At 39.8% G+C, this 16,398-nt stretch overlaps 1 protein-coding gene across 3 annotated transcripts in view; it reads left to right on the forward strand.

Moving 5' to 3' along the window:
- Window positions 1-16,398, forward strand: part of PLD1 (phospholipase D1) — a 202,927-nt gene that overhangs the window by 142,376 nt on the left and 44,153 nt on the right. For all 3 annotated transcript variants that reach the window (XM_058556350.1, XM_058556351.1, XM_058556349.1), the window contains 2 exons: window positions 7,286-7,396; window positions 9,837-9,925. In XM_058556350.1, coding sequence (XP_058412333.1) covers window positions 7,286-7,396; window positions 9,837-9,925 — 200 coding nt within the window. The remainder of the gene's footprint in view (window positions 1-7,285; window positions 7,397-9,836; window positions 9,926-16,398) is intronic.

The following is a 16,398-nucleotide window of genomic DNA, read 5'->3' on the forward strand; positions in this document are numbered from 1 at the left end:
CCAATTATTTAATTTTTTTAATGCAAGAACAATGGACCCAATCGTCCTTGGGCACACACAGCTGGTAATTCCACACCAGCACGACGCACAGCTGTTGCAGGAAGTTGACATAGCCAGCCAAGGAGACTAGAGCTACGGCAGGCAGAATGGAGGCCTGCACCCACCAACACAAATTTCTGCTTCTAAAAAAGTCATCCACGCTTGAGAGCTGACTTCAGCCGCTTCCACTGACACTTTTAAAATAATCTTGGGTGTTTCCCTTCAGTGCTGGGTGTTCTCAGAAGCCTCCAAGAGCACTCGGAGAAGACATGGCAGGAGAAAGGCGTGGGGATGGGGGTTGGAGGGAAGATGGTTCTGAAACTGTTTATGCTCAGAGTATATAAAAGAACTTGTTTTCTCCCTAAAAAGAACAAACTAGATTCATAAATGCTATCATTGCACTTAAGATAAATGACCAAGACAGAGGACATCTGATATGTCTATTAAGGTGAAAGAAAATGCCTGATGCCAAATTAGCGTCAATTTGGAATCAATACACAGGAACAGTCCTTTTTATTAAATTGGGAGCTTGTAATAGAAAAGCCATTCCTTAGACAATCATTGCTGAGAAGTGCTACCAAACAGAGGTAAGGGAAATGGTTCCATTGGGGTCATATCTTTGATCTCTTTGTCTATTAAAAAGAAACACATTTGCATCAAATTCAAAATAGCTGCCCACAGCTGCCTTTGGATGAGTGTCAGTCTCAGGATCCTCGAAGAGAAGTCTCTCCCAATCACTGTCTCTTGATTTCACATCTTGGGGATAGCGCATTTGGCAGCCACAACGTTGGGAACTTGGGCCTCAGGTTCCGCTTCCCATATTACAGCGTCACACTGCACCCCAAGTAAAATGACAAGACAAGATGAAAATCGTGTACGCCAGCCCAGCCAGCCCCTTCCCCAACTTTGAGCAAGCAGAGCTGCACAGACTGGTCCTGCCTGCTGGCACCCCATCAGATTTCTCCAGTTAGTCCCCATCAACCTTGCAGACAAAACAAGGCCAACTGAGATCTGAGCTTATGGCTAGAGTGGCAACAGTCTTTCAGATAAAATTTAAACTTCCATAAGAAGGCAAGCCCAGTGATGCCATCAGGTTCATAATAAGTGCTCAGCACATTGTTAGCCATTCTCACAATTCACTTGTTCTCTTTTATTAGGCTTAGGTCAACATGGAGAATGTGTATTTTTTCCTATTTGAAAGAATATAAAGTCAGGACACTGGATACTTTCTCCAAAGCTGAGAAATTCTGTTTTTGAGCCAAGAGTCAAATGGAGGATGCTCACATTTTTCTTTTCAAATATTTTCTTTTTCTCTGCTGCTCCCTCTTCCCCCAAATACACTACTCAAAATATATATGATTCTCATGGGTATATGAATATGTCCAAATTCCCCAAATTATATACAGTGAATATGTGCAGTTTTTTGTATATCAATAAAAAAACAAGATAAAATATTTTTTAAAAATATGATTCTCTGTGGACAAAACAACTATACTGGCATATCCCTTTCTGTGTCCAAAATGTGTTTCTAAACCACATGAAGTGGCTGAGAAAGAGTTACATGTAAGGAGGGCTTCATGCTGTTGCTGCATCTGGCCTGCCTGGATCCTTTGATTCCTGCCAACCTTTTGCAGGAGGTTATTTTCAGGACTTTCATGGGCAGCTCAGATAAAGTATTTGCTTTGGTTTGGTAAGGGTTTTCTTGAGGGGCCTTTTCCAGAAGGCTAGTTTATTCCATCCTAAAGAATAAGCTCCTCCCACTTAGACAAACGGGTACAATAAACAGAAGTCTAACAGAGAGGCCTGGTCACAAGGGTTAGATCTCGGGGTGAAGCCTTGTCATTGAGGAACAATTGGCCACCAAAGAGACAGCCTTTGTACCAAGTAGGAGCACAGAGAAGGTTGGAAAATAAGTGCTGTGCCATGGGGATCAAGCCTAGCATCACAGAGCAGACCGGAAGAAAATGAGGGCGCAGGTGGAATCCAGCAGGAAGGCGAAGCTGTGTCACGTAAGGTGATATACAGAGTGTGCAGGGGCTGGAGAGGTGGAAGGCTGGAGGAGGCCAATGACAGAAGAGGAAAGAAAGAGCACAGACCAAAGGAAAGTGAACATCTAAGGATAGGTTATGAGAGCAATACTTGTGCATTGGGTAAGTCCAGAGGGAGATGAGAAGTTTCCTGTAACACACATGTGGAACAAAGAGAAAGGAAAAGCAACTCAAGATCAAGAGGTCATGGGTACTGGGCTGAGGCTGTGACCTGATGAGGAGGGACTGGCAGCCCACACCAGGGTTGTGCTGTGGTCCTATGCTTGTAACCAGTTATAGTGCTTAATTTAACTATTTAGTGATTTGAATAATGTTTAATTTGTAGGGTGTAATCAATTAGTCACAAAGAGATAACTTTTGTTTGAGAGTAGGTTTTCAATTCCTTTTGGAAATTTCCAGTTCAAGAGACTAAAACAGGGCAAATGAGCACGGGCCCTACCCACATGTGAAGCCTGGAGTGTCGCCCACTGTGAGGCTAACTGCCCCTGGCCGGAGGCCAACTAGAGTCTCCCCGCGTCTCTGCCTCTCCAGTGGGAAGAAGCAGAGGCTCATCAGGGACCCTCAAACGGGTGGATGCACCTTCGTGTCCAGTGTTCTTAGGGTCTCACGGGGAGGTCAGCTGTTTTGTCTCCCTTTTGAGGAAACTGAGGCCACTGAAGGTTGACCGAAGAGTTTAAGGATATAGAAGAGGCTGAGAAAACCAAACTGGAATCCAGAGCTCTCAATCCTTTTGTAAAAAGCCAGTATTCAAACCAGTGCGAAATTTAACAGCCCATCTCACATACACTTAGGGATTGGGAAGGGACAAACTACCGGTGGATGTGGCTCTAATAACACTTTTGGCATTGGCATCTTCCCTGCTCCGCTGGAGAGCCTTCTGGTAATGGGAACCTTGTACAAGCATAATATGATACTAATAACAATTGCTACCTCTCATTGAGCACTTATTTCAGGCTAGGCATTGTTCTAAGCACTTGCTATAAATTAAGTCGTTTAATACTCGCAGCAATGCTATGAAGTAGATGTTATTATTATCTCCATTTACAGATGAAGATATTGAGGCATAGAAAGGTTATGTAACATGCCTGAGGTCACACGGCAGTGAAGATCAGAGTTAGGCCTCGTACCCACACTGACTGCAGAGCCCATGATCTTAACAAGTGTGCTCTGCTGTGTCTTATTTGGATACCACTGCATCCTTGGGCAGGATCTGCAAGCTACACTAACTTCATTGCTTTCACATTTGTAATCCAAGACTCCTACTAGAACATATGCATTCGTAGATTCACGTACCACTTGTGCCATGTGACCGAGACTCGTCTAAAAAAAGACCCTGAGCTTCTGAAGATGAGGCCCTTGTTCTAGTTGTCTCTGTGTTCTTGCAGCCTAACAAAATGCCTGGCATAAAGCAGTTGCATATTATGCATTTGGTGAATGGACGAAATAGCCACTGGTGAAAATCTGGCTTGCACTGTCATCCATACGGGAAGAACTCTGATTCTGCACACAGCTTAGTGAATTGTAAATTAGTTGTCTACACATCTGTCTCTCCCACTAGGCTCTCAGGCTCCATGAGCACAGGGACTGTTTTTTATTTTTGTTTTTATCCCAAGTGAAAGGCAAAGTGCATGGGACACAGCTGTGCTCATAACTTGTTGGTGAATTCGGTGTATAGAACCTCACACCTACCTGCAGAGAAAGCTGGATTCAGTGTTGCCAGTTATCAGATGAATGTTGCTTGTGTTCCCAGGACTCCACTGTGGTCTCATCCCAACTCTAGGGTGGGATTTGTTGAGTCAAGTCAACCAACACCCACTGAAATGACGAAAGGCACAGTTTTCCAAGCACTGAGCAAGGCATGTGGCAGAGGAGGAGGGGCTGACAAAGCTGCTTACGTGGGGAAGATGCCGTAGGAGGGCCCGCTGGATGTAAGGGCATTAGGACTGTGGATAAAGAGAAGGCTATCTTTTAAGTTAAAAAATAGGACACAGTACAAAGGAAAATGACTGGTTCTAGTTACAATTTGGAAGCTAAAACATGAAATCAAAAATATGCTGTTTTTTATATACGTTAAAGTGGTGTATTCAAACTTGAGGCTTGAAAAGTGTAGGTTAGATTTGATTCTCAGTATACTTGGGGCAGTAAGATAAGCCACATTTCTGCGTGTGTAAAGAGGAGTTTGGGCTTGTCTCCATTACACTGGTTTAAAACAGAAATGCAAGACGAGTTGGTCAGGCCAGTTAAGAAAAACGAGAGAATATGTCTTAAATTTAAAACAAAAGGAATTCAATCAAAATGTGTTTGACTTATTTGGCTGTTTATAAATTTTCTAGACCATCAAGCATTTCAAGCAGTTGAGTTGATTTGTACACACCTCAGGGTTCAGTGGTTTGGGGGTAGAGGCAGGGCAAAGGGGAAATTCATATTTTCAATTTATCTTGTGGTGATAGATTTTAACTAATTAGAATCATAGTAAATGAATAATAACCCCAAGAGATTTTTTTCTGTATTACTTAAAAGATATGTTCAAACTTAACCAAAAATGTTGACTTTTTAAAATTAAATGAGTTTTCATTGAGAGAAAATGATATAGATTTGGACTCAGATGATGGGATAGATAATGCCGACCCCCCTCAGGAGGGAGGCGACCTCCCACATGCTGTGGTTTTCTAGGCATCAGAGGAGGTCCACCCACTTGGCTTATGCTCCACCTCAGTCTGATAATAAAATGTTCTTTTGGCTTACAAATGTACTTATTTTAAACATTTAAATGCCTCTAGAAAGGGAAACATTTACCATTATCCTTCACAGGAAAGATAGCAAATATGTGACCTTCGTGCTTTCTCTCCTTGGCAGCCTTTGGCCGTCAACCTTAGATTTCTTCCCAGTGTGTCTAGTTCCAAGAATCTTCTCTTCAACATAGGTGTCCAGGAAGCCACTTCGAATCAATTAGACTTGAAACCTATTTTCACTCCTAATTTATATGTTATGTGAACAAGTTTATTAAATCTTTGAATCAGAGCAAATTTTGAGAGTGAGAAAGGACAGAAAGTATAAGGTTTCTGGATTTGAGAGGAAGACTAAGAAGTTACCACCAAAGGTGGTATATAAACTTGGCCTATAACTTTTTACACAGGTAGACATTCTATATATCGAATATCTACTATGTGCCACATACCATAGCTCTTTGTGATTGTTATGCCCCTTTTTGCTTCATAGCAGCTGTCTGTGTGTGTGTGTGAGAGAGAGAGAGAGGGAGATCTCAACTGTACAGTGGAGGAAACTGAGCCTCATAATATTAAAATGACTTGTTCAAGGTGGAAGGGCTAGTAAGTGCTACAACTTACTATAACACAGATCTCCAGAGTTCGTATCTTGCCAATACACTCTGCAATTTTATGCATTGTTTCCAGAGTTATATAGAATTATATCAGTATGTATGCCATAAGAATCTTCTCAAGGTAGTCTGCATTTTCAGGGCTATGCCTCTTAGCAACAAAATTCAACATACATTTGAGAACTAAGAACTGGAACTTCCGTTTGTGCCTCCTTGGTTATTCTTATGATGAACAATAGTGCAGTTCCTTAGAGACGATGTGAAATCAACATCCTTTCCCAATGTGGATCATATTTATTTAAATTTTCCTTATGAATTTTCTTTTGAGATATTTGACTATTCCTGTTCCCAATTAAATTTTTCACCTTCGTTGCACATATTCATCTGATAAATTTAAAGAAGAGCTTTGAGGGGAGCTATTTTGTAATAAATACCTCATACTGAATAAAGAAATAACATTTTGAGAATGGCTCAGTCAATGATTTTGGTAAGTACTAGGTTTGAATTTCATTAGCCTTAAAGATGCAATTTTTAAAGTTATGGATTAGAGCAAGAATTTTACCAGACCTTTTGTATGTAACAGATATAAAACTGATTGCATATTGGATCACTTGATATATGCCTAACAATTTTGGGCCATTCTTTTATTTTCAATTTCAGTTGACCTCATGAGGGATAGTTTCAATGTTTATTTCAAATCAGGAATAGCAAATCTGGTTTTATAGTGATTCTTCTGTGATGTTATGCTATTGCTTAAGGAAAATCAATTAATAAGTATTTATTGAGTACCTGCTATATGCCCAACATCGTACTGCAGGACTAGTTAGAAGGCTAAAAAGAATGACAACCAATGGCTTCTTAGCGTTGAAAAAGCCTTCCATGTCGTCTAGTCCACCCTCCTGTGCGCAGCCCCAGTCTGCTCTGCAGCCAGTGTCTCTGACATGATCCGCCACAGCTCAAATACATCCTCTAATGTTCCCATTAATAATAGCAAACACTTATATCCCACTTACTAGGTAATAGGCCTCTTTCTGCACACTTCGCAGTAATTCATTTAATCTTCTCTACAACCTATAAAGTAGATACTCAATTTTACGGAACAGAAATCTAAGACACAAAGAGGTTAATAAACTTGACCAAGATCAAAGCTGCTGAGTGAGCTAAGCTTTGAAACTAGGCAGTCCCACTCTGCGTCAGTGTATTTAACATATACTCAAGTGTCTCAGCTGGAAGCTCTTATTATAATCCAGGCGGGAGCAGGTGAGCGTCTGCGTAGAGGGAGGCAGCATGAGCAAGAAAGTTGAGAGTTGAAGAGACACACCAAGGATCAGACAGCTAATTAAAGGCAGAATCAAGATTATATATATCTAAATGAATCTATTTGTGGAAAAAGGAATAATCACATTATCAAGTCAGAGCTAGGGTGACCATATCATATGGTTCAAACCAGGACACTTTTGAGAGTAAAAGTGGTACTATTAATACATCCATCAGAACAACAGGCATTCTGGCATAATTGTGGAACCATCAGGGAAAAATAGTACAAATGGTCTCCCTACTCAGCCGCCAAAAGAGGTACTTCTGAAATACTCTGTGTAATCCACACCTTGTGGTTGCCAGTTTTGAATGAAAATAATGCTGGGTGGAAGAGAGTATATTCAGGACTTGATTTCTAGCTGGACTCCTTCCTTATGGATTATGTCCAAGGACCAGTTCCCCACCCCCCTACTCTCCTTTGGTCCACACATGACACCCAAGCCACTGTAACCATTCAGTTTAGAAGAACAAGGATTGACCTCATTGTGTTAATGCATCTGGCATCACCTCCATTGATTGCTCATTTCTGATTGCTGCCTTGTAGTTGCTCCGCTCTGCTGCTGACTGGTCTGCCGGTATCAAGTACCATGAAGAGTCCATCCACGCTGCTTACGTCCATGTGATAGAGAACAGCAAACACTACATCTATATAGAAGTAAGTCCTGCTCATGTAGATTAGTGTAACAACTTGCCTTCTTGTAAATGACATGCAGAGACTGCAGGGTCCCCAAACTCGGGACCTGCTGTATTGATCAGTATATGTTGAGATGTGAAGAGGCCTCAGGTCACCTGAATTTTGACCTCCCCAGCATGCCTGACATTCCCTTTGCATTTTCATTGACTCGGGACTCTCATGGGAGTCCCCCAAATCCTTGTTATTAAAATGCATCAACTCACTGTAATATTATTGGCCAGGAATGCCCCAGCATGGATGAGTAAGTTTTGATTTGGCTTGAGTTTGAGGGTGTTAAGTGGAGGCATGTGCTGCTTCAGGAGAGCGCACACAGGGATAAGCTGCTAAAATGGAGACCACTGGATGCCACTGGTTTGGGATATTAGAGTAGGGAGCGTGCAGGAAGAGGAACATGGATAACGAAGAGGGGCGAATATTGAGGGCAGGGACCACCTTCTTCAGTCCTGTGTGAACACTGTTCGTTGTAAAGCTTTTTCAGATCCCAGAGTTCACGTTCAGAGAATAGGAGAAAATCTGCGGACACTGGGTTTAGTTTGGGAACCTTAATTGCACTTCAAAGTAGATATCAAGCTAGCTCAGAGCACTTGGAAAATCCTAAAAAAATTAAAAGTCATGATAATGGAAAAATAAATCAGAGCACTTCTCCCTTCTTTATTTTAATCTTTTCTTTTCCATTGACTGCTTTAAAATGTATGGAGGGAGATGGGTTAGCTGGGGAAAACCATTCTAGCCCTATTTTCCTTCCCCTTGAGTCCTGGCCCTCTCCCCTTCCATGCAGTGACTGTTCATGAAAGGCAGGTTGGAAGGAATTGGAACTTTATTTCACAGGCCTGGAGAAAGAGAAGCTGATTAAAAATATTAGCATGCTAAATGCAATGTGGTGTCCTGGATGAGACCATGCACCAGAAAAAGGATATTAGTGGAAAAATTAGTGAACTCTGAATAAAGTCTGGAGCTTAGTAATACTAATACTATGAGTATTATTAATTTCAACAGTTATACCAGAATAATGTAAGATGTTAATGGCTGGCTCATCCATTACCCAGAATCCTTTTGCTTTATCTCTTTTAGTAGCATTAAGTCAGCTTTTCTTATTAATGCTACCACAGTGCTAAATGAGGTCAGTAGTGCCGTGTCGATACACATAGCTATGGACACAAACCTAGTTGACAAGCCTCTAGCCGAGGTCAGTGATCCATGTTCACTCTGCTCTCCTTGAAAAAGGAGAAGGAAAGGTCATGACGTGAGGCCAGTGAGTGTTTACAGTTCCTGAGGAATGCTAGGTTTCTCTGTAATATGAATTCAAGAAAACAACGTGGTTTGGTTGCCACTGAGATTTTGATTGATGCCCTAAGGGGAAGCATATTCTCAAATGAGTTTCTATATGATGTCATTCTTGTACGTTTGTCTTCAGGAGGCGGTTTACAGATTTATACACTTAAGTGTAAAAATGTGTATAGTAGTAAAAATGATAATGTTGCAAAGGGATGATAACCATATTTTGAGTCGTTGCCTATATGTCTCTTTACCTTAAGATGCTTAGCAAAGCTTACTTTGTGATGATTATACTTATAAGTTACAGGTGTATTATATCAAGGGGTATAAATAGAACATGTAATAGTCATAATATTTGTACCTAATTTTTAACATCCTTTTATGCAGCAACTAAATCTTTTATACCATTATGTTAATGATGGTGTACCCAGGTTTTTCAGTTGAGTTTTAAAGAATGTTTTATTTTATAGATACGTGAATAGCAGAAGTACTTAAAGAAAAAAAGAAATAAAAGTATTTCTTTTTCCATTTTATTGGTTTATTTATATTCATGCAACACTCTTACAAAAGAGATTTGAAGCTCCTTAAAATAAACATTCAGGAATAATGAGAGACCCAAACAAACGAGACAAGGCAAAAGCAGATACTAGGAAATAATGGAGAAAGAGTGCAGAAAATTAGACCAGGATTCTGCCACCCACCCTGTTAAAAAAGTAAACTGGGCATGAGGTAGAGTGTTTGCCAATGTAGAATTTTAATCATATGCATTTACACAATGTGTGAACCTGAAAACCTAATTTCCCTGTTGATTAAATTTGGAATGTTCCTACCGTTCTAAGAATGTAACCTACGAGGAATTCGCATGATGAAATAATAGTTTAGCTTCCACTCGACTAAGATGTTATATGTGATATTGCTGAGAAATGCATGAGACCCAGAGCGAGGGGAGGCTTCTATTCTCAGTATCATTGACTTTCCTAAGTGATTTCAGTATCAGAACATGTCTGCTATGTGAAATGTTTTCTTAAAAATATTAACATTGTTTTTGTTATATACCACATTTTCCTTATATATATACTACTAAGATAAGAAAGACTTATGTGATTATCTTATTTATTTCTCATAGAACCAGTTTTTCATAAGCTGCGCTGATGACAAAGTTGTGTTCAACAAGATAGGTGACGCCATTGCCCAGAGGATACTGAAAGCTCACAGGTAATGTTTTTGGCATTTGGGTAGGAGTCCTTACTGAAAATGTTCTTGTATTTACTGCTGAAATGATTTTTGAAAGCCCATTTTTAAAATACTGTCTTTTCCTAGCCGGCGTGAATTTCGTTCAGCTAGCAGTATGTTATTGATTCCTTAAATCTGAGTCAGTTTCTGAGAATTTTTGAGGGAATTCTTCCAGGCACTGTCATTTTTTCCTGGCCAGTCTCTTTCCCACGCACTAGATTTGAGATTTATTTAATGGCAGACAGTGAGCTGTGTTCACTTAAAAATCAAAGCAAAATAGTCATAATATTTTTCCATGGGTTATATTTAAATTCTTATTACCCTCTGTCTTATTTCTTCAGCTCATGGGATTATTTTTTTAATAACACTTTTATTAAGATATAGTTCACATACCATACAATCCACCCATTAAACTGTACAATTAAGTGATTTTTAGGATATTCACGAGTTGTGCAACTATCACCTAATCAATTTTAGAACATTTTCATCACCCCAGAAAGAAACCCCCTACCTATTAGCAGTCACTACCCGTTTCCACTTCCCGTAGCCCCTGGAAACCACTAGTCTGCTTTCTTTTTCTGTAGATTTGCCTAGTCTGGGCATTTCGTATCGTACAATATGTGTTCTTTTGTGACTGACTTCTTTCACTTAGTTTAATGTTCTCAAGATTCATCTATGTTATAGAATATACCAGTATTTCATTTATTCCTATTGTCAGGTAATATTCCATTATCTGGATACGAGCATTTTACTTATCCATTCATCAAATGGTAGATATTTGGGTTGTTTCCACTTTTTGGCTATGTGAATAGTGCTACTGTAAGCATTCTGTACTAGTCATTATGCAGACATGTTTTCATTACTCTAGGGGTGGAATTGCTGGATCATGTGGTAACTCTATGTTTAACATTTTGAGGAACTGCCAGAATGTCTTCAAAAGCAGCTATACCATTTTACATTCCCATAGTGTATGAGAGCTCCATTTCTTTATACCATCACCAATACTTATTATTACCTCTCTTTTTTATTATAGCCATCCTAATAGGTGTGAAATGGTATCTCATTGTGGTTTTGATTTGAATTTCCCTAATGACTAAGGATGTTGAGTATATTTTTGCTTGTTTAGTGGCCATTCATGTATTACCTTTGTAGAAATGTCTATTCAAATCTTTTGCCCATTTTTCAATGAGGTTGTCTTTTTATTGTTGAATTGTATGAGTTCTTTGTATATGCTGGATACAAATCTCATATCAGATTTATGATTTGCAAATATTTTCTCCCATTCAGTGTGTTTTCTTTTTTACTTTCTTGAAAGATTGTGTCCTTTGAAACACAAAAGTTTTTAATTTTGATAAAATCCAATTTATCTATTTTTTCCGTTATTGCTTGTGCTTTGGTGTCATAGCCAAGAAATCACTGCCTAATCCAAGATCATGAAGATTTGCCTTGTTTTCTTCTAAGAATTTTATAGTTGTAGCTCTTACATTTAGGTAATGATTCATTTTGAGTTATTTTTTGTATATGGTGTGAGGTAAAGGTCCAGCTTCATTTCTTTTTGCATGTGGTCCAGCACCATTTGTTGAAAAGACTATTGTTTCCCCACTGAAATGTCTTGGCACCTCGGACTATTTCTTTTTATGACTAATTTTAGCTCTGTGTAAAAGCAGCAAAACAAACAAACAAACAAAACCATTACATTTTTTATTTCAATTCATTGAACACATGCAGTGGAGAATGTTAAGTACATACACATTTGGGGATTAAAACATTTTTTGACTTCCAGTGTCATGTGGTACTTTGATATCTTTTTTTTTACATAATATCTGGGGATTTTTAGATGTAAGAACATTTTATACAATAACTACCAGCACTTTTTATGATACACAATTTATGTCTATAGACTCTTACTGAATCTTCACAACTACTCTTAAAAGTAGATCATGTAATTTTTGTTGTTGTTATTATTGTTGTTGTTGCTGTCCCCATTTTTAGAATTAAGAACTGAGGTTCAAGACATCATGTGACTTGTCTAGGCCACTAACAGCAATAGGCAAAAACGGTTTTGAGCCCAAATCTTTGGTCCTCTAACCCAGTGCCTCCCCCCACACCACGTAACTCCTTTCATGGATAGTTAGGATTAAAGACCTCTTCAAGATTGCCCCAAATTAAAGCAAGTGGGATGGGCCTTTGTTTTCCTCTCTTCCCATGGACGGGTCATTGGATGCAGGCTGCCTCCAGGGAATGGGCGTGACCTTGGGTGAGGCAAGTCCCTTTGGCCTATGGAGGGCAATTTGGAAGACGATTCCTAGAGGAGGACTTAAGTGTGAATAAGTAGTCAGCAGCGAACACTCTTGGCAGCTAAGGAAATGGCTGTCTTGGTCCCAAAGTGAGGGCATCTGGTAGCATACCACACCACCAACCACATCCTGCAGGATGTACAGTGGATCTCACCCTTTATTACATGTCAAAATCACCATTGGAACTTTACAAATATACAGAGAGCTGGACTCAACTTCAGGCTTACTGGATCAGAATTTTCTGGAGCAAGGCCTTGGCACCCGTATTTTATAATGTTCCACAGGTAACTCTAGAGCACAGCCACGAGTGCCTAGTACTCCCCTAGAAGAGTGTATATGGCCATAAATATTAATACAGGCAGCCTTTATCCTTTGCTTTCTCATATGCTTTTTTACAGAAAATCACCATAGGATCTGTTTCTGAGATGACTTAAAAACAGTCTTTTTTATAGTTAAACATGCTTGTACACACAGAGATTTCTTGCATCCTTGCCACTCTCGCAATTATGTCTAATGTACAACATTGGATTATCTTTCTGTCAATTCTTGCATTTCATTGATGCAAGCGAGTCCACTTTATCTATAAAGCGCTTTTGACAAAAGAGAAAAATAATTTTTTCATGAAATTGAAATAAGTTGTGGAAACATTAAGTTGACAAATGAGCTTGTTGGGCTGAGCAGTGAATCATGAATTTTGGAGCTGTGATCAGCTAATAAGGAGAGTAGCTTGTACACCTTCAGTCTCAACTTCCCTCATCTCAGTTATTAGTTCCCTATAGTAGATGGTTTAATAGGTACCTATAAGATTTGTTTTAAAGTGTTTGGGAGCCTGAAAGACTATTTTTCTTTAGCATATTAATTTGTCTTTAAAAATTTGGACTTCTTCTAAAATCATAGCATTTTAGGGCTTTAAGATATTTTCTGATTAAACATTTCCCGGTGATCCTGTGAGCTGCTCTTAAGAGGAAAAGGGATCCGTGGTAGGAGAGCATGGTAAGGTAGCATCTGTTGTCGATTGCATCTCACACTTGGAAGTTCACAGAGCACATTAAAGATGCAATTTCAAGCTTACTTTGTAGAAATGGGAAATGAGTCCTTTGAATTTCAAATTAACTGTGTGTCATTTAGCTCTGATCTCCGAATCATCCCACTTTCTTTGAGAGTCACATTTCAAAGTGGTATGTATATCACAGCTTCAGACTTTTAGTGGATACACACACGTATCCTGGAAACATAGTTTACATTTTTCCCCTTCTGTGTATCTCCACATTATTGTTCATCTCCTGTGTTAATCACAAGTGTGAAATATATTTTCCTTTAATAATTTCTTATCTGTGAGCTCGTATTCTTAGGAAAGGTAAAGGCAGAATTAAAAAGCTCAACTTGCAGGCTGCCTGCAGTGGGCCCTTCCTTTTCAAACGGAGAGCCATGATGTGCCATCCCCAAGCTTACCCCTCTCTCTTCCTTCATTGAGTTCTCTGCTCGCCACTCTGCAGAGACTTGGAACTTCCCTGCCAGTCACATGCCTAGCAACAAGTATAATTTTGCCTGTTGGAAAAAGAATAGAATGTAGCACACAGCAGATGGAGGGAAAGGACAGTCAGCATTCAGCCAGGCTGACCGAGGAACACAGGCTCTCTTCCAGGTCCCTGCCACCCAGGAGAGATGGGAGTCTTTAAATTGCCAACTACCTCAACTGGCCTGAGCCTTTACTTTTCTGCCATTGCTGGAATCCAGCCCCACACCAACTCCCTGAAGGGAGTTCTCCACTCCCCTCTCTTCCTCCTAGTTCCTTCTCAACAGCCATAATTCTTTACAGAACCAGGTTTTTGCATCGCCTCCATACTCTGGTCCATGACCTGGAGCCTCAGAATATTGTTCATCCCACGCAGAACTAAGCATAGTTGTGGGGATCTCTGCAGGAACGAAAGGTCTGCTCTAATAAGTAAGACTGTCTTGGAGTTGAGACCAGCGCCCAGCCCACTGGAAGCCTGTTTTGACAACTCAAATCTGACTAGAGATCAGGGAGAAGAAGTCATAATCCACAGTCTAAAATCGACTGGTTTACACCATGTTTGAATAAGCCAAAAGACAGAGTAGAAACAAGTGACCCAGGTGGAAAACATTTAAACACGCTGTGTGCCATGAATGAATGGTCTCTGAGGATGAAACCATTTTTGCTCATGGAAACTCGACAGCGTTAATGTTGTTGCCTTTAGTCAGGAAGTGAGAGAGTGCATTCTGCACTGTTACCACCACAAAGTTGACACATACAATGAAAATAGGCAGTTGATTTAATGCCTCTGTATTTTAATATTAAACTGCATTGAAAAATACACGATTGGGGCCGGCCCAGTGGCGCAAGCGGTTAAGTGCGTGCACTCTGCTGCGGCGGCCCGGGGTTCGCCGGTTCGATCCCAGGCGCACACCGACGCACCGCTTGTCAAGCCATGCTGTGGCAGCGTCCCATATAAAGTGGAGGAAGATAGGCACAGATGTTAGCCCAGGGCCAGGCTTCCTCAGCGAAAAGAGGAGGATTGGCAGATGTTAGCTCAGGGCCGATCTTCCTCACAAAAAAAGAAAAAGAAAAAGAAAAATACAGTATTAAACTACATTGAAAAATACACAATTTTGAAAATTACTCAAATTCTTGCTTCCTGTAACTGTAGAACAGTGCCAGATAGTGCTTGCACTTTGCCCGTGAGTGGGTGGTATGGGGAATACTCCCCTAGGGAATCTGAAATTAATTGGGGACCAGGTTCTTTCCAACTCTGTTATCTACAGGTATGTGACCTTTTGACTGCAGTCGGCCCTCTGAATCTGCGGTTTCCACATCCGCTGATTCAACCAACTGTGGATGGTACAATGCGGAACATGGGCTTATAGAGGGCCAACTGAGGGATGTGAGCATCCACGGATTTTGGTATCCGTGGGGTGTCCTGGAAGCAATCCCCTGCAGATACCAAGGGACAACTGTATGTCAGTTGCCTTTCTGACACTCTTTTTTCACCAACAAAGAAAATAATATCTGCCCTACCTAGCTCATATGAAAGGATGTGAAAGCTATTTGAAAAAGAAATAAAGCACCAGTTTCTGTAAGAAATTATTATGTTATTTCCAGGAAATTCATCCTCTGGAAATATGCTAGCTCACTGTAAATTGAGTGGGGATAAAGAAGCACTGTTTCAGAATTAATATTTATGTTAGAAACAGAAATGTTTTAATTAAAGAGATGTTTAATATGCCTTATTTTAAGTTATTAGATGGCTACTGCTGGATAAATAAAACCTATTTTGGCTTCCTACCACTGGCGCTTGTCCATCCTGTGACAAGTAGATGCACATGATTAAAACACTGTCTAGAGGTGCCCTGCAAAGAATCTATAGCTGACTCCTCCTCCTGGGATTCAATTTTTGGATTCCCCATTATTGATTTGATAACACCCTCTCCCAAAATATAAAGTAAAATAAAAGGTATTCTGAAGCACAACGTGAGTTCAGTTTTGCTTTGTTTTGTTTTAATTTTAGGCATTATTACTTTATTACTCTTTGAAGGTGTGCAAGCTTTCTAATTTAAATCACTGGTTGTTAATTGAATAATAATGTTACCAAATAGTTTTTGAGTTTTTCCACATCGGAGGTGCTTTATGTATGTTACTTCGTTCAATTCTCATATCAACCTTATGAAGTGGATGCATAATTATTCCCATTCTTCAGATGAGGCAGCTGAGGCCAAGGGAGATCAGGTAACTTGCCCAAGTCACACAGCTGTGGATGAATGGAGCTGAGACCCAGACCAGGTCTTTAGGACTTCAGCCTTTGTTCTCCACTCAGCTACAAAATTTCCCTCATTTCAAGGGAAGTAGAAATGTTCTAAAGTTAAGCCTCCCAGAAATCTATGAGACATACTTTATTTTAAAATAAAAAATCAGATGAACTGTAAAGTAATTGCTTGAGAGATAAAAATTTTGTATGCTTAAAGAAAAATCCACATCCTATAATTACCATATCCTATAATTTGTGTCCCAAGCTGAAAGGACATGTTGAGTATGTTTCAGGAGCACCATCTTAAAGAAATTTAAACTGCAGTTATAATAAAAAGAATAAAAAACATTTCAATTAAGTATGCCAATTGCTGGTTTCACATTTTTTTCTTGTA

The sequence above is a fragment of the Diceros bicornis genome, chromosome 15 (genome assembly GCF_020826845.1).
Source record: "Diceros bicornis minor isolate mBicDic1 chromosome 15, mDicBic1.mat.cur, whole genome shotgun sequence".
Lineage (NCBI taxonomy): Eukaryota > Metazoa > Chordata > Mammalia > Perissodactyla > Rhinocerotidae > Diceros > Diceros bicornis.